Genomic DNA, 23,819 nt, shown 5'->3' on the forward strand with positions numbered 1-23,819 from the left:
GATCATCTTCACCAAATGGGACGGCGTTTGAAAGATCTCGTTAAAATGCAAAGAGGTTATTCTGCACAAAGACTTGTGATTCAAACACAGTTCCCCCTCTCGTACTGTCCTGCCTCGTTGTCACTGACACTATAATGTGAAGGATTAATATTACTATCTCCTCAGCGATGTGACGGTCAGACGACTGGTGAAACTTCCTGATGAGTTCATTTGCATCCAGACCAGGAAAGAGGAGGAAAGACTAAGAGGAAGCCTGGGTTTCTAGTCCAGAACAACAGGTTCTCTAACTGTCACAGTGAAGTGCAGGGTGCATCGTCTCATGTTTCACACAAAGCCCATAGTTATTCATGCTTTAGGTTAACACTTACTGTGGTTTCCTCACAGAACCACGTTTCTAATACTTACCGAGCAGCCTAAACTGATTCTACAGGCCGTTGTGCAGACTGGTTTAAAGCCACTATGTGAGGACCCTTTTAATGTGATTGCAGCATTATTCAAGTCGACTGTGCATGAATTAATTTAAAAACTGTGGAGAGTCAGACTCGGTCCATTTAGGAATAACAAGGCCCAGATCTGAGATGCTGTCAGAAGCTCGTAGTGTAATGTAACAGCAGCAGCACTGGTGTCCACAGTGTAAAAATATATATAACTTTCCCAGCGCTGTGACGATCATATGAAGGACAGTCTGAGGCACCTGTACTTCACTGATGGACTTTTATACTTTTAGACGCGAACATCTAAATCCCAAAGGGAAATATTCTCCTTTCTTCTTTCTTCTTTTTTACATAAAACACCGACCTGTCAAGTCTTATTAACGAAGAGGGACATTTTCCTTCTTCTTTTCTCTCTTGTGCCTCGTGTTATAAACTCTAAGACTGATCCTGTGACTCTCTGGAGGCCCATCAGTGGAATAATAAACTGTCCACTGTATATAACTGGATCCACCTCAACCAGCAGCACTAAATTGCTTTTAAAATCTAATAATGTCCTATATATATTTATATATAATATATCAGCCTCAGGGCCATTTCTCTTTGGAGTATTCACTTTCATAATGGAGTGCTTTTACACTACAGTGAAGGATCCAGCACACAAAAGGACTTCAGATCCAGATGTGTGTGCCTTTTCTTCCTGTGTATTAAAGTCAGAAATCCTACATAGTGGCTTTAAAAACCATTTACCCTGTTAACCATTACCCTCATTATCTTTACATTCATTTCAAGTACTTGTCAAGGGAACAGAAGTTCACGCTCCGACCCTTCCCTTGTCGTCTACAATATCTGCTGCTCCATGTAAACACTGACTGCTACTGTGACTGCCCGGACGCCAGCACGACATCCCATACTCTCCGTGTTGCTACAAACAGGGGATCTGGTTTCAGCTACACACTAATTGAAGCGACTGGATGCTGGGACTCTACATTTGACACGTGGACTGTCACCTGTGTCGGCGATGTGGAAATAAACCATAGCAATAATAAAAGGAAAAAGGAGAAAGAAAAAGTGTCAGACAGAAGTAGGAACTGAAATCTGCTCTGTGTCTGTACAACGACGTCGCTGGATAATAATCACTAGTGCTTCGTGTTTTGCAGGATAATAAAAACCACCTAAGCAATACGTAATAAAGGAATACTGAAAAGACAAACATGCTCTAAGCTATGTGGTCTCAGACGAGAGCGGGTACGTTTCATAGGATCGAAATTAAAGTTGTACGATTGCGATGCTGAATCGTAATTGATGGATGACTAAGCATCCGATGAATCATCAGTTTTAAGTGTTCGTTAGCCTGATGTTTGCAATCTGGTCTTCTTTTTCTTCTTTTTTTTTATCTATCTAAGTGGTCGATTTTGGGTGTGTGTGTACTTGTGTGTGTGTGTGTGTGTGTGTGGCCACTAGCGAGCAAGCATACCTGGCAACAGAAAACAGGAAGGGAGAAAAAAAGGGGCCTCATTCTTACAGATTGTCACAGAAAAATACCGGTGAAGACGACTTTTTTTTTTCTTTTCTTTTCTTTTCTTTCCAGTTTTTCTTTTCTTTGTTTTGTTTCTATTGTTCAGAAGTCATTTCGTCTCCAACGTGAGGGCACGCCACTGTCCCTGCTCCAAAGTGTCTGGCTGGCTCTGGCCCGTCCTCTTCCCCCCCACCGCCGCTGCAGCCGCCAACCACAGCGCTCGTTCCCTCTGGCCCCGCCCCCTACAGCACTCGATCCGTCCAATAGGGAGAGAGGTGAAGCTGCTGACCAGTCTGTTTGTTTACTGTTACCTTTTTTGTCGTAGTAGATTTGTTGTTTGAGAGCGCAGCAAATGGGGGAGCCGGAAAAAGGTTGGGGTGGAGGCGGGCGGGCGGGCGGGGGGGCGGGGTTATGTCTCCTCCTTGTCGGGTTTGCTGACTGGTTTGCCGCCGTTCATGACCACTGGTTCGCTGGTTGTGCTTTTGGAAGGCGGGCCCCCGGCGAGTTTAGGCACCGCCTCCCCTACATCGTGCAACGAAGGCTCTCGGTACATCGCAACTAGAGCAGGAAGGAGAAACACACAGGAAGATATAAAACATCGGTTTGTAGATGGACATTCATGTACATTCATATACATATTATATTCAGTGCTTACTTTTTGCATATTTATCACGCTTAAATGTTTAAAGGGATAGTTCAACATTTTGGCAAATTGGCCCATTGCCATAACCCCTATAGTCATAGCAGTAGGTTCGTTACCTTTAATTGTCGTGCAAGCTATTTTTAGAACGGCAGAGCAGAGCCGTGAGCTGCTCAGAGCTATGCTACGGAGGCTCATGGGATTTCTTGGTTTCCCTCATCAAACTCATCAAATACACAATCCAACAACTCCACAACGCTCTGGTGGACAAGTTGTGACCTGCACATTCACCACGCTATGAGATAATAACACAACGTTACCAGACAGAGTTGTTTTAGAGGTAAATTCATGCAAAACCACTGATGCGCGTTCCCGTTGGAGGCAGTTTTTCATCAAGCAGTCTCTGCATTTACCTCTAAAACAACTCTGTCTGGTAACATTGTGTTATTATCCCATAGCGTGGTGAATGAATAAATAAAGATGCCTTGCCTTAAAAAATGAAATCTTCATTTAAAAACTGCATTTTATGTTTTCTTGGATTATCTTTGTTTAATATTAAAAAAAATGTTTGGAGATCTGAAACATTTAGGTGTGACAAATGTGCAAAAAACTTTTTCACAGCACTGTATATACTGTAAATATATATGTGAAAGTAGAGTATGTTACCTTCTATAGGTTTAGGCAGGAAGTGTGCAGCTGGTTTGGTCTTTTTGACCCTGTTGCCCTTCATGGCCTGTCCCTCTTTATTGAGTCCCAGAAACCAGGCCCGGCCCGACTCCTTCTGTCTGTAGAGCATCGAGCTGTAGATCACATAGTAGTTCTCGAACACCGACTCCTTAAACTTACACTCTGCTGTAAACAGTTCCTAAAGAAGAGAAAACACACAAAGACACATGATGATGAGATCATACGAATGGAATCAGATCCTTTTCTAACCTGTGTTTTATGTACAGTATTAACCTCAGCACCAATAACAAACTAGATATAGGAAGGAAAAAACAGATTGATTCTGGTGACACAAAGCCCAGAAGATCTCACCCCCCCTTCCTCCTCCTCCTCCTCCTCCTCCTCCCACCCACATCTGCTCTGCCGCTACGTGTCAAAACTCCAGCGCCTCCAGCGGAGCATATTTCAGCACAGAAACAAGGTGTTGTTGTTCTTACTGGAAGAAAAATGGTCCACCCACCCCCCCAAATTGGTGCCCGCTTGCACTACTGATGCTCACAGCGAGCACAAAAGGCGGCCTGACAGAAAAAAACATTCTTCCTTCGGGGAGGTCAGACTTCAGACAGTCAGAAGTCAGGACTCTCTAGCAGCAGCTGCATCCAAAACCCAGAGTCAGTCATGTTTTCATTTCAAGTGTTTTCTTCTTATGATGCGAATATCAGGTTGCACAGCTTTCAATCACCGGCTAATTTTTGATTAGTTTAGTCAATAAAATGTCAGGAAATACTGAAAAAAATGGTTTATTTTAGTATTCAGCATCTCTGCTTATCCTGGTATCACAGTTTTGATTTATTCTGGGAGCACATGTTTTTTTATTCAGGCTTTTAAACATTCAAGTGTCTTCATTAAGCTGTTTTATTTTTACAGGAAAAGCAAAATATTTTTTTTTCTTAATATTTATAAAGTTAAAGGTAGAGTCTGTAGAAAATATAGACTTATACAACAGAAACCCTGCGTAACCATCACCTATAGGCTTCTACTCAGTCGCCATCTTGGTGGTGGCAGCAAATAAAGTAGAGAAGGGTTCAATGTGAACACTTTAATCTATTTACCTTTAACTTAAATGTAAGTCTTAATATAAGCCTTGTGATTATATTTAAGCTATTATACAAAAACACAGGAGAGAGTAACAACAACTTCAGAAAATCCACTCCAACAGGTTTTTCAATCTGTCGAGCAGGCTTCATAATCTTCCTCCCAACAATACCAGACACAGTCCAGAACCAGAATCTGGTTTATTGCCAAGTTGTTGTTGTTGTTTTTTGACATACAAAAGTATTTGCTTTTGTGTTTTGGTGCATGTCAATAAATGGCAAAGAATCTGACATTTAAATGGAAAAATCATCAATAAGGTAAAAATATTTACCATAAAACGCCACGACATATGGAAAAAAAATAGATATATTCCTAGTGCAATTATTACACTGTGCAAAATGACTTGTTGAAGTTGCATGCATTGATATTATCATGATACAAGCTCCACCTCACATCTATGTATCTATCACCCTATAAAGCAAACATGGCGGCCGACAGATGTCCTCTCGATGTGGAGCAACAGTGAACTGTATGATCTGGATAAAGCTGCTGGATATCGCTGCCTCGTCATGTCTCTCATTGATCCATATCGATCACTGCAGCTTTAACTAACCCTGTTTTGATTTCCCCTGTGATGTCATCAAAACTTCTCGGGGAAATACTCCTACAGTATGTTCATCATAACGCAGACTGCACAAAGCGGCGGCGGCGGCCCTGGTTAATCTTTTAGGATACAATAATGTACACATTTTCTCATTGAGACATCTGCTGAGGAAATGAAAAAGCACTAGTGTTAATAAACCGATCCTCATATGGCTGAGGAGGCTCCTGCCAACCCAAACAATCACCCCCAAGGTCCCCAGACCCCCAGATCGGGAAGTGTTTGTCTAGACCGTCTCTTATTGGCTGTCGAGGGCCTCTTCTTGCCAGAGCCACAGACACATTGTCATTCAGCTCAGGTCTGTCGGTCCGAGTCTCATAGCAACATGAGGAAGAGAGGCGACACTGTAGCCGTGGCAACCAACCAGCGCTGAGAGGGAGGGGTCAGTGCGTGTGTATGTGTGTGCGTGTATGTGTGTGTGAGGAATGATGAGAGAGAGAGAAACACACACACACACACATACATAAACACTTTGCATTGGTTATTTAACATAATGTGCTCTATCTCATGCTCGACCACATCCACTCACACACACACACACACACACACACACACACTTGTGGCTCTAGGGGATGAATGAATGGAGGGAGGTGCTTGCTGGGATATGAAACGTGACTTACTGATTGGTTGGCGACAAAACAAGACAGGTGATAATGAATGAATGTTGTGTTTATTGGCCGCGTACGTGACTCAACAACAAACAGCAGCAGCACCACAAATCAGATTTTCTTCCTTTGGTAACCATGGGATTTAATTATATTATATTGCATTAACAGCCCCACTCTTCTCTCTCTCTCCTGGATTAAATTAATTCATAATATATATAGTTAGTCCTGACCTGCCCCCCTGGCTTCATTATTCATTTGTAAAGCAGGATGTGGTTTTTTTTTTTCTTCTTTTCTTGCAGAGGTGCTTATTAATGTTGGTCAGCCAGGTCATACATCATTAAATGCTGCTTTTTTTTTTCAAAATAAAAGACTCTCAATGTGACCGAGTGGATTCGAGGGGCGAGAGCAGCTCACCGCCCTCACAGGTGTGTTTCTGTCGTCGTTTTCTAAACAGCCGTGTTCACAAGCTGCCCGCCCATCGAAGGAATGAATGAATGAATGGATGGATGAATGAAAGAATTGGAGGGTGGGGTTGGAAATTGGGACATGAAGGAGAGCGGGGAGAATAAATCACCCAGCGAGGAGGACGACGCCTCCTGATTGGAAAAGCGGCGGGGGATCTCTCTCTCTCTTCTCTTATCTTTGTGTTTCTCTCATCACTCTCCTTGTCTTCCCTCCTCCTCCTCCTCCTCCTCCTCCTCCTCCCTCTGTCATTTCTCTTGTGCTCTGCAGAAGAGACTCAGTGGAAGCGAAACACGCGTGCACAAAACGCTCTAGTCGTCGCCTTTGAGTCGCGCACACACGCACGCTCAATCGGAGCCGTTTCTCCGGCGCCTGTAATCAAGACGGACAAGAGCCCATTAGCTCGTTAAACATCCTCCTCCAGAACAGACGTGGCTGATACCGGCAGCACTTTGCCCCCCCACCCACCAACCCTCGCCCACCGAAATAAGAAACTCAATGCGAAAAGCAATCTCCACTCTTGGCACGGCGCACGGCGGCACTAATAACAAAACTTGGCAAAAGGCAGCTGCCCAGTGGTCCTTAGTGGGAGCACTGGGAGCTCCCCAGTACAATCACAGCCACAGAACAACAATAACACATTGTGAGGAGTAATAATAACTGTTGAAGCCGTTTTCTTCTTTAATCCACAGACAGGCAGCAACTTGTCTCGTTAAGGGAACTGGATTAGTAGCTTCAGAGGGACTGGGAGGGAGGGTGTTGACCTGCTGACCCGCTCCGACCCCACAGGCTTATGGGTAAAAGACAAGGTGAGCGACTGACTCAAAGTAGATCAAATGTAAAAGATGAAAATAAACTTGCTTTTAACTGTTCACATTAACAGAAATCAAACTTTCGTATGACACTGTAATCCACGACGCTTGTAGCTGCAGATCAGCGGGAACTGGCAACATGGATGATGCTGAAATGCTCCTGAAAACATAAATATTCAAATGAACATGATTCCTTACTCTCTGGTGACATATTGGCGATTTTATGACGTGAGGATTTTATTACGTGAGGCGTCACAGTGTCCTGTGGGTTGTTTAGTTTAATATTGATTAAAAATCATTATTTTTTCTTTCATTTTTAGTTCAAACTCCAGAAAAATGTGTTTAAAACGACGGCTAATTTCAAAGGGGAGGGGTGAGGGGGGGTAACAGTCGCTCTAATTGTAACACAAGTTATATCGAAGAAGCTTGAGGAGGTTGTTTTTCATGTGTTCCGTGTGTCCGTGTGTCTGTGTGTGTGTGAGTTTGTTGGTGCGTGTCTGTTTGTGTGCGCTGCTCAGTGAGTGGGTGTGTTTGTTTCCAACACCAGTTATTATCACAGCACTAATTACCCAGGGGAATTGTGGGTAAACAAATCATTCTAAAGAAAAGACGCTCAGAGGGAAGAAGAAGGAGGAGGAGGAGGAGGAATGGAAAGAAAAGTGTTGGAACATGAAAACAAAAGGAGTGAAGAGGAGAGATGAGAGGAGGACGTCCTCCAGCCCAGACTCTCTGATCCACTGACACCACATCAGGTGTGTCAGGACTGGAACTAGTGTTGTTTTTGGCTGTTTTAATTTTAGTCTTTAGTCTTTGTGTCAAACTGTCATTTTAGTTTTTATTAGTTTTAGTTTTTCACATTCATGCTCTTTTTTGTCTAGTCAAATTTCATTCGACTAAAACTCTGAGCATTTTAGTTTATTTTAGTCAGAATAACCCACAAGTTTCCTCTAGTTTTAGTCAATGATTTTAATCTCTTTCTAGTAATGTAATTCTATTCACAGTAAAGCCTCTGTACAGACTTTTCATTTAGTGTTGATTTTGGCGGCCCCTGTGGACGAAAGCGGCAGAATGAAGACTGCATTTCCCACTGTCATGAAAACGTTTGTCTGGCCGGTGCGTGTAGATTTATTTTGGAAACGTCAGAAAGAAGACGGGACTTGCTTTTTTTTTTTTTTTTTGCAGTGTAATGTATCTATTCGTATCGTTTCGTCAGTGGTCCGACCCGACCATGCCTTCCAGAGGTATAGAATTAGACTACTTAGAAATAGCGTATCTTCACACTGATGGGCTCATTTGCTGTTGTAGGGAACAGAGACACATCAGCAGTTAAAAGCTCCGTACAGGGGCTTTAACCCAGTCAAGATAGTATAATTACCTAGTATAATAACTATAGACGAAACCAAATGTTTCTTTTAGTCAAACCCATTTCACAATTCAAACATGATTATCTTTTTATTATATTATTGTTTCCTTATAGACTCAAGAAAACATCCATTCAGACGTGGAAGATGCTGCTCAACATATTTATTTTCAGCTTTCACAAACTATATTTGGTACCTAGGAAACAGAAATACTGCAAAATAATAATAATAATAATAACGCGACTAAACATTATAACATTATTTCGTCTCGCCTCGTTTTGGTCAAACCACATTAAGTCTGGTTTTTATTCGTCAACAATATTGCATTATATATTTCATTATAGTTATCATCACATGACCACTATTTACGTTGCGTCCCGTCTCATTTTGTCACGTGATAAAGGTTCGTTGACGACGATATTTCGTCATGATCTTGGTTGGAATCAGAAATCAGAGACACCTGCTGTGAGATATGAAACCTAGATGAGTAGGACTGGAGCCACGCCGCAGAGACACGCCCACCTGTTGCTATTGGATTCCCTCTGTCTTTATAAAGATGAATATCAAAGCTGTTTTATATCAGCATTAAGTAGCGGCTGAAACACAGGTGTCTAAATGTGGACACCTGTCTGTCCTGCGGTCCTTCAATGCACCATGATTCACCGTGCTGCATCTTTTGAAAAGGCTCACCAGCACTAAACTCGCTCTGTGTGTGTGTGTGTATGTATGTGTGTGTGTGTGTGTGTGTGTGTGTGTCATGACTCACATGGCTAACATTTATTCTCTCTGCCACTCCTCCTCCCTCTCATCTCTCTGGATGTAGACATCACAGGACTCACTCTGTCTGAGTGCTGCACCGACTGCTTTATGAATGGAGGCACACGCCTACGTACACAGACGGGTGCCTGACAAACACACACACACACACACACGCATACACACATAGGCACCGCACACATTTATAGCACACGCAGCCCTGTTGCTTAGAAAGAAGGATGAAAAGAAAAAAGGCTCCACAACTGTTCATATGTTTCATTAAGACTCGGGGTGTGGTGATGTGGTGTTGGATCTCTACTACAGCTGAATTAGATTTGTCTTTGAATTAACTACACACGATATATATATATATTTTTTTAATAAAAGCTTATAAGATTTTCGTTTCTTATCTAATTCATCATTTCAGCACCAGGAGCTGTCCACACTGATGATTCACACAGCTACATCCTCAAATCTAACGCTGTGAATGGTTTTGTCGTGGAGGCTGTTTGTATTTTGCGGTGCTTTACGATGTTTCTGTGACCTGGACGTTAAGGCGAACGAGGCGGCAGAAAGAGGAGATAAAGTATCAGCAAACAAAAACAGAGGAGCAACAAGGGGGATGAAAGAGATGGATTGAGGGTGGACTTGAATTGATGGTGTTTGGGCTCCCAGGGCCTCTCCAGCAGACAAACCAGGGGGCTCGAAAAACGCTCTGACTCAGAGGAGCCGGCATGTTGGAATACATTTCCATGTCTAATCCTGGCCCGTGGACTGTCAGCATCTCAGAAACAAGCAGATCTTAGAGCGGGCTCTGCTGCAGATGAGCCTGGAGAAGCAGAAAGATCATGTTTATTTATTCTATTTTACTAACACAACGTTGTCTCACCTCATCCTCATCCTCATCGCAGGAGTAGGAGTAGCAGTGATCGAGTGAAAATGAAAAAGTCAATTTCCTCCTTCACCTCTCAGCTGACATCCTGGCGACTACACCTATCCACACCCATAGTACGCACACTCTTGTCACCCACACACACACACACACATACACACTATCCCAAACTCATCAGCACTTTTTTTTCTCCCCACTTTCCTCAGCATGCTCCATAATTATCACATAGCAGCTCATTGCACACTGTGCCATCTGTCAGTTGCACACATACACACACAAACGCACAAACCCACGTGCACGCACAACCACACACTGCCAGATGCTCGGGATCTGGGATTAATAAGACAGTCCTACCATGTATAACTAAGTTTGCGGCATATCATTAACAATTTGCAATAAGAGGAGGATAAAGAATCTCATTAAAGGGAAGACGAGAGAAATTCAGCAACGAGCTCAGAGCAAGAACGCGCCGTACGAGGAAACGTCCTACATTTACATTTCATTAAAAGCAGTCACTGACTTAATAAGTTGCTATAGTAACAAAACATAAAAAGCGCGATAAACTAACATGGCTGTGTGTCAGCCTGCAAGAAAAAACCCAAAACTTTATTAATAATGACAAATATTGGACAGAATTATTAATTAATGCTTTCTCTCTCCACCTGTCATACAAAATCAATAACTGATATTCTGATAGTGTGAGGATCCATGAGCTATGATCAAGTCATCCATTGAATTATCAAAAAAAAATCCAGGCCGCAGACAAAGAAGTCGAGCTTTGATACGATTCACCTTGGTAGCTAATAAATAAAGCCATGACTTTTCAAATGGAGAAATGTGTCTTATTTTCAGCCACACACACACACACATACAGAGACATTCATCATCACGGCTTTTGAACGCAGCACAAAACAGGACGTGAAATCAACCCTGAAACGCTCCGGTGTTTGATTCCAGACTAGAAAAAATGATCCGCTGGTGGCGACTAAAACACACACAATCATGTTTGTCCATTAGACACAGAAGCGCAATAAAAACACATTCCCCTCGCTTCATGCACCACAGCTAGACAACATCTATCTAACACCTGCAGCAGGAACTACAGTCCTACTTCCTCCCTCCTTCACAATAAAAGCCAATCAGAACTGTGGCTGATGAATTACAGCTGACCAGGACAGTTCAGATCAGGATAAAACAGCCTGAAAACTACAGATTTACAGAGGCCAGACGGCAAGACAAACATCCAAATGTATGTTAAAGAGCCTTCAAAAAGTCATATTTCCATGATATGTCCCCTTTAATGTTTATAAAATGCACCTGCCAGGACCTGAGCAGCGTCCAGTAAAACATGGAGCAGCTCTGACATCATCAAACATACGAGCTGCTCCATCTATGTCATTCATACATCTGTTACCATGTCGCTGCAGCACCATCACACATCCACACACACACACACACAGCTTTGGAGGGGATTTCTAACTGTGTGTGTGTGTGTAGGGGGGAACTCCCCCTCTTCAATTATTTACAGGCAGCCCTCATGCATCTGTGACTTTCAGCGACAGGCTGAGGAAGCCCAGCAGAGCAGCACAGATCTTCTTCTCTGCCTTCCTCCTCTCTCCCCCCCTCCATCTTTTTCTCCGTTCTCTGTATCGAACGGCGTCCTGCCTTCTCTCTCTCCGTCTCTTTCTTCTTTCTGCGACGTCGCCTTGAACCTTATTCTTCAATTTTGCGTACGTTTCCAACCGCCTCTCTCTCCATCTTTTCCTCTTCAGCCGAAAATCCCTGTACCCCTTCTTTCCTTTCCTCCTATTCAACCTTTTCTTCCCCCATCATTTATCCTCTCTCTAATGTTTCTTTTATCTCCTCCATTGTCTACAACTTCTTTCTTCCTTTGCTCTTCTGTCCAGGACCATTTTCTTTCTTCCTCTGCTCTCAACCTTTTCACTCCCTTCACATCTTTCTTCTCTCATTTCCTCTGTGTCCTATTTCTTCCTCACCTCCTTTTGTCTAGCGGCCCAACCCGGTCCATCCTTTCTTCTCCCCTCCTCTTCCTTTTTTGTCCTGCCCTCACCTTTTATTCCCCTCACCTCACTCTTTCATTTCCCTCCTTTTCATCTCTTCTCCTCTCCCCACCCACTTCCACCCCCCCGTTCTCTCTCTTCATCTCTTCTCCTCTCCCCACCCACTGTCTCCTCCTCCTCTATGTCATATCCACCCAAAATGAGGGGAGGAAAGAGGGATGATGTCAGGTAGAGGAAGAGTGTGAACTCTCTCTGAAGAGTCAGAGTGGAGATAATTCACATCCTCCTCCTCCTCCTCCTCCTCCTTCTCTCTCTCCGCTCATGTCTTCTATATCTTCCATGTAATTTTGTTTTTCTGAATCTTTTATGGAAGAAATTCTTCTCCAAAGACATTTAAGCACATTATAACTTACACTTAATGAATAATGAAGTAATTAATGCTTACACTAACTGCATACTTGTCCATAATCTGACAGATATGTTTCACAAGGATCCATTAAATGCTATTTATCTCATCTTTTCTCCCCATCTCCATCTCTCTCTGTCTGATGAACTCGTAGCCAGCTTCATGTCCTCCGACATAGAAAAGCGTACTGTGTTATTATGCACCGCTTGCTCTGACTCCATATTCCCATCAATCAAAACCTCAACCCTAACGACGAAGGAACTTATATAGATATTATTTTTATTCAGCTGCAGTTTGTATTTTATATTCAAAGTCATTTAGAAAAGCAGGTGAAATCAAGAATAACGGTCATCTTTGTTAATAATCATCATTGTTCGCCTGTTCTCCAAGTGCAACTTGAAACAAAACTTCACACCGGCTTCAAATGTCCGTCCTTGGCTCTTGTTGTAGATAAAGAGAAGCAGAGGCTCGGTGATGTTTTTCTGTTTCTTATTGAAATCGAGAAAACGGATCAAAAAGCAGACACCTGGGACGTCCTCCATGAACACGTCCCACAGTTTTCTGAAATCAAAGCCGCCGCCAGCAGGACGGAAACAAGAAAAGACCAACCAGGAATGAAATAGGCTCCGTGACAACAGAGCTGTGACCTGTCAAACATGTCAGAGACTGGTGTGTGTGTCCGTGGTACTGTGTGTGTCTGTGTGTGTGTTTGCTCACCGAGGAGTAGAGGTGACCCTCTCCGTTCATGGCGATGTAGAGGCCAGTCTTCACTGATTGGATGGCCACGACTCTCAGACCCACAGGAATTAAGTTAAACAGAGCTGAGGGGGGGAAACAACAAGATAAACTTTTTTAAAAATCTTAAATTATAAACCTTATGACCCAATTTTCAGTTAGTTTCATTACAGACGTATGAACAGAAATGTAAATGTGGAGCAGACAGACATGGTCGGTCGCTGAAACGAACAATTTTCTTGGGGGATAAGGCGATGAACATGATCATGACATTTCAATATCAGCCCATCCTCGTCTCTTTCTTCTTTTTTTTCAGTTTCAAAGGCGCGGTCCGGCTCAGGCTGCGTCAGGTCAGTGTTATTTGAAGAAGAGCAGTCAGTGACGGCAGAGGAACAGACCACTGATCACACCCTCGTAGCCCGAGGCGTGTTATTTTAAAAAGCAGAGCTACTGTCACTGGTGTTTTCGTTCAAAATCCCTTATTTCCTTTTATTCCTCTGATTTATGCCACTAATAAAACAAAGTATTTGACTCCTTTCCCCTTTCATTTCCAGGCAGTAATGTGAATGTGAGTCTGTGTGAACTGACTGAGAGTAATGAATGTTGGAGTGTGATTAAAAGAGAAGAGAAACGAAGCCTGGGCAACAGTTGTCTGTCGTCACCTTTGTGTAGGTGTAAAAAATCCTTAGTTCAACGCACACGACCTCTCTTTAACCTCTCATCATTACAGAGCCAAGTGTCGGGCTGTTTTTTAAAAGGCTCATTTCACTCAAATAATCAAAAACCATATTTGCGTTTCTCCGCCCAGTCGCCAGCAGGCCTCCAGACAGCGTGGGTCTGATGGTTCTGTCGTCTGCAGATAAACATTTTCTGTGTGATTAGTTCCTCTTTAAGGTCATCAGATGGTTGTTGTTGCTGGCTGATCTTTCTGTTCTGCCTCTCTTTGATAAAAAATAGCTTCTTTTTTTTTTCTGTCCTCCAGTAATTCTGACTTCCACCTCGCCTGGTTGTGGCTGCACTGTATAGATGTTGTTGTTTCACGCTGTGAGCTTGATGCCTGGCTTTCAAACATCCAGCTCTGAGATTTCTGCCTCCGCAGCAGCTGCCTGTCTCTGTTGAAGCAGCGTCCCAGATACTCTGGATAATCCACAGACCTCACTGTCGACCGTATTTCGTTCTAGCGTATTAGCTTTTACAGATACTTCTACACACGGTTATCTAAAACAGACTTGACTCTTATTTAATTGTCTGCATGTTGCAGCAAGAGATCAGCCCCGAAGAAATGAACAGAGGATATCAAAGTCGCTGTGACGGGTCGATCGAACGCTGCTGTTTATTTCATGAGGCGGCTGCAACACTCAAAAGGGTGTTGGCTGGAGAAGTGTGAGCTGAAGCAGTCGTGTAATTGAGATGTTGTAACATCTTACGCAACAGTGACCTGTAATGAAGTGGCAGTGGGTGAGCTTTTCAGGACCTGAAGCCCTGCTGGTTTATCAGAGCCCTCAGTAATCAAGGCTGCGCATTTATTGTTGCTAATGGCCCTTTTCCACCAGAACGACTCGACTCAGCTCGGCTCGACTCGCTTTTCCACCAGGGATAGCACCTGGTACCATCAGCAGGGCCGGCCCTAGGATTTTGGTGGCCCTAAACAAGGTTTTTGTTTGCGGCCCTGCACTCTAAGCGCAAACACCAAATCACTGGTTAAAATTGAATACAGACGTGTTTATGCCCTCTGAGGTTTGAGGCCATTTTCTCGACTTTTACATATTTTCTTAAATTGATCTTTTTAAGATACTTGCAGATGTAACAATACTCAAGTGTTTTATGTTTAAATATTAGAACCTCCGCTGTAAGCACACTGAGGCCAATTTCAATTTGTCCTAGAACACTGTATAAAGAAATAATTTAGGCCAAATGCTGGAAATTTGAGGTCTGCTTTTTGAAAAATTTGAAATCCCTTGTGAAAACACACCTTCAGTCATGAGAATGAACTGTTTTGGTGCTTGAAATAGGATATGAATACAGTAATAGATAAGTGTAGAAAACAAGTCTAAAATTAAATTTTGTAAAATTGCTTTTTGAGCACAAATGTTGTCATTCTGCCGTTCTATTTTCACCAAATGTCTCAAATGTGAGATAAAAGAAGCTGAATATTGACTTCAAATTACATATAAAGCTCATAGCGTGCGTGTCCACCTCAGGATGTTTAAATGACTTGAATGAACCCTGGTACCTTTCTGATCATGTGGCCCCCCACCTAACGGCTGTGGCCCTAAACAACCGCATAGAGTGTTTCTGCCAGGGGCCGGCCCTGACCATCAGCCAAACTGAGCCGATACTAAAACATGAGTGGAAACGTGGAAGAGTCAAGAGCACGACATCCGACACAAGGATCAAACCGCCGTAAAAGTACCCAAAATGTACCATCACTGTCACATCTGTCACATCCAGACGAGTGTGCTTGGAGCTGAGGAGAGGATTAAAAGAAGAGAGCTGGACGATGCGACTGGAACAATCGTGTTATGACGACCCCGCCTACGTTGAGGAGCTACTATGAAATACTCAGTTGTAAAGGAAAATGACCTAAACCGAGTGGAGTGAAGTAGAGCTGTAACTGTGAAATGGAAAAGGGCCATAATCCTCTCTGAACCTCCAGCATTTCCTGACAAATTCACCAATCGCCCTTGATAAACATCACGCTTTCTGAACCCCAGGCTTCATTAACAGGAAGAAGAAGTGGCGTCCAGCTGATCAGAGACAGAACAGCCGCTCTGTGCTGAACACGGCCCGACCAAACAAACAAAGTGGAGCTTTGGCAACAAGCGTGAGAGGCAGTGGATTCTGAGCTGTGGCAGGAATCTCTCTTTTTATTTTTTCTGTTTTATTTAAAAGACGACGTGAAGACATTTGCCAAAGTCTGGATGTGAAGCCATAAATAAATAGATGGTAGTAAACAAGTGGGATGTGGCGGTAACAGGCGCTTGGCAGAGAGCAGCTCGGGCCGGAGCGGAGCCTGCTGTACGGTAGTTATCACCAATTAGCATTTTGGATTTCTCCAAGAGTGGCTCATTGGGATATTGCAACAGGCAACATTTATCAATGAGCCGTCCATCTGCAGCTCCTCCCTGAAGCCTGTGGCGGCTGCAGAGGTCCAATAAACACGGCCTTCAGAAATCAAATCACTCGGCGGCCACTCGAACAGTTGGTGTCTTCTCTAAAAAACACGCTGCCCACACAGGCTCAGCATGACGCAGCCCAAACACCATTACTGTCTTCTTGCTGCCTTTACTCCAATCAGGCAACATTAAAAATGAACTCTCTGTCCTTTACATCAAGACTCTTAAATGGAAGCTGCTGGTTAATACGTCTGGAACGGTTTCTGAGCTGATGGATGATGGAGATTTCTCACACAACGCGCAATGCTTATAGTGTTTGGGGAAAAAAAACACAAAACATTGAGATAAACACACTAATTCAGTCCTACAATACAATGGAAGTGTGGCGTTCAAGTCCCTGCGCACCATCGTCACTTTTTAGTCCCCAGTTGTTCAAAAGGTTTAATCTGGACCAAAATTATCCAGATTTTTAAATCCCTTTTTTCCATCCAGGATCATCTTTTATCCCAGTTGTTCAAAGCAACATTGGATTGGATCAGTCTGATTCAATATCACCAAATCCAGATAATGAGTGCTCTAAAAATGACTGTGTATCAGACTGAAGGCTGATAGGTCTGTAAACAACAGAACAGCAGCATGTTTTTTTTTTTGAAAATGACCCCATCTTGTCTGGCTGTTCAGATTAATTAAAAAAGCAAATATACAGTACATTAGTCAAATACATGTGAATATTTTCCCATGTGCTTCAAAATTCAAACTTCAAATTTAAAATTTCTACATTTTCCAGTCGTTGAGGAAAAGTTCTTCTGTTGTGGAATAATCAAAAGTTAACTTTATTTATTTTATCACTGCACACACTAAAAAATGTTGGGTTATCTCTGTAACCCAATTTCTGAGTTATTGGTGTTGGGTTAAATTTTTGGGTTATTTTTCCAGAGTGTAACACATTTTCAGGGTTATAGGCTATGAATTTAACCCAATTCCTGGGTTGTTCAAGTAATTGGGTTATTTTTCAGTGAGTAACCCATTCATTGGGTTAAGGGTGTAAAAATAACTCAATGTTGTAGTTAGCATAACCCAACTCTTGGGTTGAATATTCAACCCAAAAGTTGGGTCAAAAAGAATAACCCAACCTGCTGTTTATTTGACCAGTTTGAATTGAATCCTGAATCCACCAAACTGCTGGGATCAGAATAATCCAGTTTTTTTTTTTTTTATCACAGTTACCTTGATCCTATTAAAAAGTTTTGAGCAACACAAACTGAGGATTTGATCCCAGTTAAAATCAAGATTTGGTTATGTGATCTAATCTGATTTCAGAATCTGTTTGTAGTTTTGAAACGACCCATTTTCAAGATTTGATCCGATCCATTTGAACAACTGAACAACACTCACAGGAGTTGGTGCTGTCGTCTTTGGTCCCGTCCAGACTTCCATCCTGGCCCATCTGGAGATAGAAGCCCTGTCTGCAGAACAACCTGGTCACGATGCCCTTCAGCTGTGGTTCTACACAAACACAACACCAACACAGACAGAGAGAGAAGTCAGGGTCAGGACATGCTACTGTACACACACACACACACACACACACACACACACACACACACCACCATGCATTCAGACGGAGCTTTTGCAACGATTTATAAATGATTTATGTTCAAATGCGTCCACGTCCCCTCAGATTTCAATTTCTGCACACAGAGAGAGAGAGAAGGCACAGTGGAGATACGATGCAGCTCGGCTTTAAAGCAGCACAATGCGGCCACATGTAACCCCGCTGCATCCTGGGGGATTTCCTCTGGAGAGACTAGTCAAGCACATCCAATCCATTACAGGATTCTTGGACTAATCCCTCCCTTCGCCGTCATTGTTCCACTTGAACGACGTCGATAAATTATTTTCTGAACCTCCGATAGTTAAGAGCAGCCTCGTCGTCGTCGTCGTCGTGGCTCTGAAGCAGCCAAATCCTGTTTACTATTTATTTAGCCATTAACCAGAATGAATCCCTTCACCAAACCCTGGATGAATGAGGATCTCTCATGTTTCCTCCTCATTGGAAATACAAAGGAAGATCTGACTGAAAAACACATATTATCACCACAAATGATTGGGTTTTTGGAGACGTTTACATCAGGCCGACTGCAAAACGCCTCTTACAGTCAGACAAATGAAATAAAGCAAAGTGAATGTGTGAGAGGGAGCCGAGGGACTGAGTCAGTCTGGACCTGGGTGAGCTGAGGTGATATAAGAACAGTGGAGCGTCCTCTCCTCGGCAGGTACAGACAGGCTCTTTTTCCATACAAACAGTCGACCACACCCTTTCTCATCCTCACATCACTGACTTTGCTTCCTCCCGAGCGGGCGGCTGGGAATCCCCTCTGAACATGTGTGTGTGTGTGGGAGGGAGACAGTGAATGTGTAAAGGTATACCCTAATGGATAGAGGCAGGGGAGAAGAAGAAAAAAGAGCCAAGACTGACCCAGTTTATGAAGTGTGTGTGTGTATGTGTGTGTGTGTGTGTGAGGGAGAGAGGGAGGCAGGGGTGTTTTCCATCTTTGTGAAGGATCCATCTTGTGCAGCAGGGAGCAGGAGGGACGAGGAGCTGTGAAGCTTGTCACCAGCTCAGCCATGATAAATCTGCTTTAGATTAGAAAGACGGATATTAAAATGTGCTGTACTGTACGTCGTCTATACGTTCATACCCGATAAATGCACATAAACACAACACCGTCTTTTCATTCCTTTTTAATGCTTTTAAGTCAGCGAGGCGTTTCTAACAGTTCACGGAATTGCAATGTGTTGTCTTCACCTCTTCATCTGATTCATTTATTAAACCTCCTCTGGGTTTTTCAGAGTCTCTGAGGTGAACGTCGCAGATGCATCATAGGTGTGTGTGTGGATGTGTGTGTGTGGATGTATTACAGCAGGTGCATGTGTCTCCTCGACGGTGTTGTGGCTCCAGGGCCGTGCAGTCTTATTTTGAAAAATACGACCTTCTCAAAGTAAGGCACTAAGAGATGTTTTCATGTTGTTATCTCGACAATATCTATAATATTTATTCTTTTAATTGAACATACTACATGGCCTTGTATTATCAAACCTCTATTTTTACAGTTTATGTGCAAAATATTTATATCCACTATAGATATTAATCAACTAATAACTCCAGCCCTAATTTACTCTGAATAAGAAACAATACTCTGTCTTAGTTTTTAATAATTCAATGTGTAATCAATCAATCCCATCTAAACAGGAGTTTAAGCTGCCAATCAACTCTGTATTTTATATTTTTAATATCCTGAACCAGTCTTTATAATGGTGCAATTAATTAATAAATGAGGACACGAGACTGATGTGATTTATGATGCAGAGATATAGATTTTTAACGACTATGATTACTGTCTCATTGGTTGTGTTTGCATACCCCCCCCCTCCTCCTCTCTGCTATAATGGATAAAAAAGAAAGATCAATACTCCTCCACAGGGGACCGGCCCCGTCGCAGCCACTCGTCTTCTATTTACGTGTCCGTCCGCCCGTCTCAAACATCCATTTATCCACTTACGCTCTCAGACCGACCTGACGCGCGCCCGTTGCCACAGTGACATTCCCACAGTCGTCAAGGTGATATTCCCTACTCTTCTCTTCCCTCCCCTCCTGCGTGCATCAACCTGCTGCATCCTTGTGTCTGTCTGTCTGTTACTGGGGAAATTCCCGGTGCCGCGCGTCGCCACGGCAACGGCCTCGCGATTCCAGACTGTTCCCGTGGAAGGGTATTCCCCCATTCGCACACACACACACACCCCTACACACACACAGACACACACAGACAGATATATTTTCCCCATAATGTGATGTGATTGAATCAGTCAGCCCGTCAGGCGGCCACGCTGATTTGACATGTCGTATTGTTTGTTAATTCGTCCCCGTCTGAGTCTGAATACGCCGTTTAACACACTATAAAATATCGTCATGGGTGTCTCACACAACAAGCAGCGCGTCGAAAATCTTCCCTACACACACAGAAACACACACACACACACACAGAGAAACGCACCGTCTCACCAAACAAAAGCGCCCGAGTGAGGAATTCACGAGCAGCAAATAGATGCACCCTTCTCTCCCTCATTTACATCCCAGTGATTCCTGATTAGAGGAAAGCAGAGGGCGCTGAAAAGGGCAGATTAGTTGTTAAAACACAGATCCTGCTGCTCTGGATCCGCCACAATACATGTCCCCATATGTAATACAGCAGCAAGCATGCACTTTGATGATGTGTCTAACCTGAATTTGTCCTAATAAGACGATGCGTTCACGTTTTTCCACTGCTTTTATACACCTAATGCACAAAAGCACACTCAGATCTAATATGCAGATATTTAGTGTTAAAAATATTGGTTGTTTTGTGGAAGAAACCTGTCTTTCTTCATCTTTTCAGTAACACTTTATAATAAATATTGTACACACTATCAAGCATTAAGACTGAATTCATCATTTTTAACGCATGAATTCTCATCCAGAATTCAGTATTTTTGTGTGCACTTATTCTTTTCTTCCTAGCTGTGTCTGAGTCAGGTTCATGTGTCAACACGGCAGCTCAGGTGTCTTCTGATGTCGTCTTCATGTTTACTCTTGCTGGGTTTTTTTCTGCCGGTGCCTCCTCCTTAACCTGCTGCCTGAAAAAGTGCATCCCTCATCCCTCATCCCTCATCCCTCATCCCTCATCCCGCATCGCTACACTCCTCATCTCCGCTACGAGCCCTCCTTCTTTGGCATATCCATAATCTGATTGTCTCGGTCAATACACACACAGTTCATCGTGACCACCACCGAAAACCACAGAATCAAAACCAGGACCCGGATGCTCTTGAAGTCTCTGCACCACCTTTCACTCTTCGTCTCTCCACCTTTTGGAGAACTTTTTCTGCACATTTTATCTGTGCATCTTCGTTTGAAATATAAGAAGACGCTGTGTTCTTTTTGTCTTAACATGAGCATCCCATAATGAAACCCTTCAGACGGACTGAGGAGGAGGCGGCAAACGTTATCTGGTTTGTTTGTCTCGTCCTTTTTCTAGAGCGCGTCACATCTCCTTCTGTATTTCAGCGGTGACGTCTTCATTCATAAATCATAAGGTGAACAAAAAACCAAAAAAACATTTTGCTGGGTTTTAAATGCTCCTGTATTTCACCGACAGCAGACAGTGGCTTTGTGTTCGTACACTGTGCAGATATATTATAACAGCGGGTGATATATGAATTATTTGTCACGATTACTAATGTTATTGATATAGTGAGACAAGACCCTGCCGCCACATCACATTTTTAATAAAAGCGTCAGTGTAACTCCAGCTCATAAAAGTATGTGCTGCTTTGATTGAGTGGTGGATTTGTGTGTGTCTCTCCTTCACAAAACCTCTGGAAGACAGTAGGGGATGTTGGCAGACACACAAACACACACAAACACACTCATACAGCACAGAGATGGGTGGACGATGCCAAGCTTCCACCAGCAGCTCTCACAGCTGGGAACACAGAGGCGGGAGCGATGGAAGGAGGTGGTGGGAAAGAGGAGAGGAGAGGAGAGGAGAGATGTTCTCTCCAAAAACGGGAAATAAGGGATGGGAAAGATCTGAGTATGGAGAGGTAAAAAAATATATAATAAGGAATTGAAGCGAAGATGTGAGGTTGGATGGAGAGGAGGAGGAGAGGTGAGATTAGGATGGAGAGGTGGAAGGCAGTAGAATAAAGAGATGAGGAGGAGACACAAAAGGAAAAGAAAGAGGAGGATGAGTGAAGACAAGAAAGAGAAAGAGGAGAGGAGGTGGAAATGTAAAAATGAAGCTGGAGGACGGGATGAAAAGATTTGGGAGGTGAGGTGGAGGAAAAGAGAGATAGGAGATGGGAGAGGAAGAAGGGAACAAGGATTGGATGATCTATTGAAAGTGGTGTGATGATGATGGAGGAGGAGGAGGAGGAGAGGAGAAAGAAAGGAGAGGATGATGGAGAAGGGGAGAAAATGGAGAGGAGAAAGGACGTTAAGGGCAAAAGGTGGCAGGGAACAAAACAAGAGGAGGAAAGGAGGTGAAGAAAAAGGGAGGAGGAGGAGGAGGAGGAGATGAGATCAGCTTCACCTCCCTCACCAGACCAAACTGGTGAAAACCAATTCCCATCATCAACATGACTCCTCACGTTCGCCTCCCCCTCTATCTCGTCCTCTGTCCCTCCTCCTCTCATTTCCTCCCTCCTTCCCTCCCTCCTCCTCCATCCGTGCACCATCACCTGCTGGCTTCTCACACAATCAATTGATTACAACAGCACTTATCGCCTCTGCTATTGAACGGCTCCTATAGTCACAACAGTCACAACAAGTCGCCTTCATCTGCATCATCCGCTCCCACGTTTAATCACCTCTACGTGCATTCACCCTCAAATTTCACAGGCAACGACTCAACAGTGATGTTCAAACAATCAGGATTCAAGGAGAACCACATGTTTTGTTTTGTTTTTTACTTCATTGAACAAAGAAACATTTGTTTTTCTGGCAGAAAGAAAAATCAAAGTGGGATTTCAAAATAAGAGCTCGGCAGCTGTTTTGTTTTCTCCATTTTCTGGTGTTAAGGTAAAAAAAAAAAAAGTCTGATGCAGGTGATAAGGCACTTTGAATTATATGAGCTGGAAATGAGAGAGAGAGGTAGAGATGCACATAGAGACACAGAGAGAGAGAGAGAGAGGCTAGACAGACTAATCTGTGGCTTCAATAATGGATGTACCTGGAAACTACTGAACCATAGGGCACTACAAGACATGACAGTGTGTGTGTGTGTGTGTCAGTCTGTGTTTATGCAAAATTGGGGTGCGTGCACGGGTATGAGCGCGCGCGCGCGAGCGAGCGAGCACACATCACATGCACATGCAGCCAGGGCGTGCACGCGTGAAGGCGCTTGTGGAGCTGCATGGATGTGGCCGCGCGTAAAAGTGAAGCCTATGCGAGCGTGCCTTTTTTTTTCTTTCTTTTTTTACCCCCTTTTATGTGTGTGTGGAAGTGCACGCGCATATGCATATCAATATATTTGTATTGTCTGTGTGCATGCATGTGCGTGCTCGCCCCCCCTCCTCCTCCTCCTCCTCCTCTTCCTCCTCCTCACACCTTGTCTCCGTAGCCTCCTCTTCTTCAGGCCAAAGATCCGGACTTTGGAGAAGATGTCGACCAGGTTCCCGTTGCACAGCCCCTGCTTCTTACCGGGGCTCTTCCGCCGCCGGTGTGTGGTCGGTCGGTGGGCGTGTTGCTCTCTCGCCTGTCGCTTCTGTCGGATCAAACCGCTGGCGATGGCCGCTGCCATGTCTCCGCCGGAACAGCCGACACAAGAACAGCCCCGTCTCCGTCCGCGTCTCCAGTCTCCTCAGTGGTGTCCAAACCCAGACACCACAGAGCCTCCGGTCTCCGCTGCACCGGCTACACCAGCAGCCCCATACCTGAGCAGTCACAACGCGATAAAGTCCAGATCCAGACAGCACTTCACCTCACTGCATATCCTCTGAGCTCGGTTTCCCTCGGGCCATGGATCGGTTCACCTGTCCGTCACGTCTGTCAGTCAGAGAGCCGCTGTCACTGCACCGCTGCTCCGCCCGGCGCCGCCG

General features: G+C 43.8%; 1 protein-coding gene across 2 annotated transcripts in view; it reads right to left on the minus strand.

Moving 5' to 3' along the window:
• Positions 1–2,164: 2,164 nt before the first annotated feature.
• The window catches only part of LOC146990635 (fibroblast growth factor 14-like), a 40,720-nt gene continuing 19,065 nt past the window's right edge, over positions 2,165–23,819 (minus strand). Inside the window, exons 1-5 of one of the 2 annotated variants that reach the window (XM_085803163.1) lie at positions 23,329–23,588; positions 17,577–17,687; positions 13,048–13,151; positions 3,257–3,455; positions 2,302–2,508 (exon numbers count right to left, since the gene is read on the minus strand). In XM_085803163.1, coding sequence (XP_085659289.1) covers positions 2,360–2,508; positions 3,257–3,455; positions 13,048–13,151; positions 17,577–17,687; positions 23,329–23,521 — 756 coding nt within the window. In that variant the 5' untranslated portion in view covers positions 23,522–23,588 and the 3' untranslated portion in view covers positions 2,302–2,359. Of the gene's footprint in view, positions 2,509–3,256; positions 3,456–13,047; positions 13,152–17,576; positions 17,688–23,328; positions 23,589–23,819 lie in introns of those variants that run through there. The other variant, XM_085803154.1, reaches the window with a different exon arrangement.

Source organism: Trachurus japonicus, chromosome 2 (assembly GCF_045865225.1).
Source record: "Trachurus japonicus isolate A0001 chromosome 2, Traja_1.0".
Taxonomy (NCBI): Eukaryota; Metazoa; Chordata; class Actinopteri; order Carangiformes; family Carangidae; genus Trachurus; species Trachurus japonicus.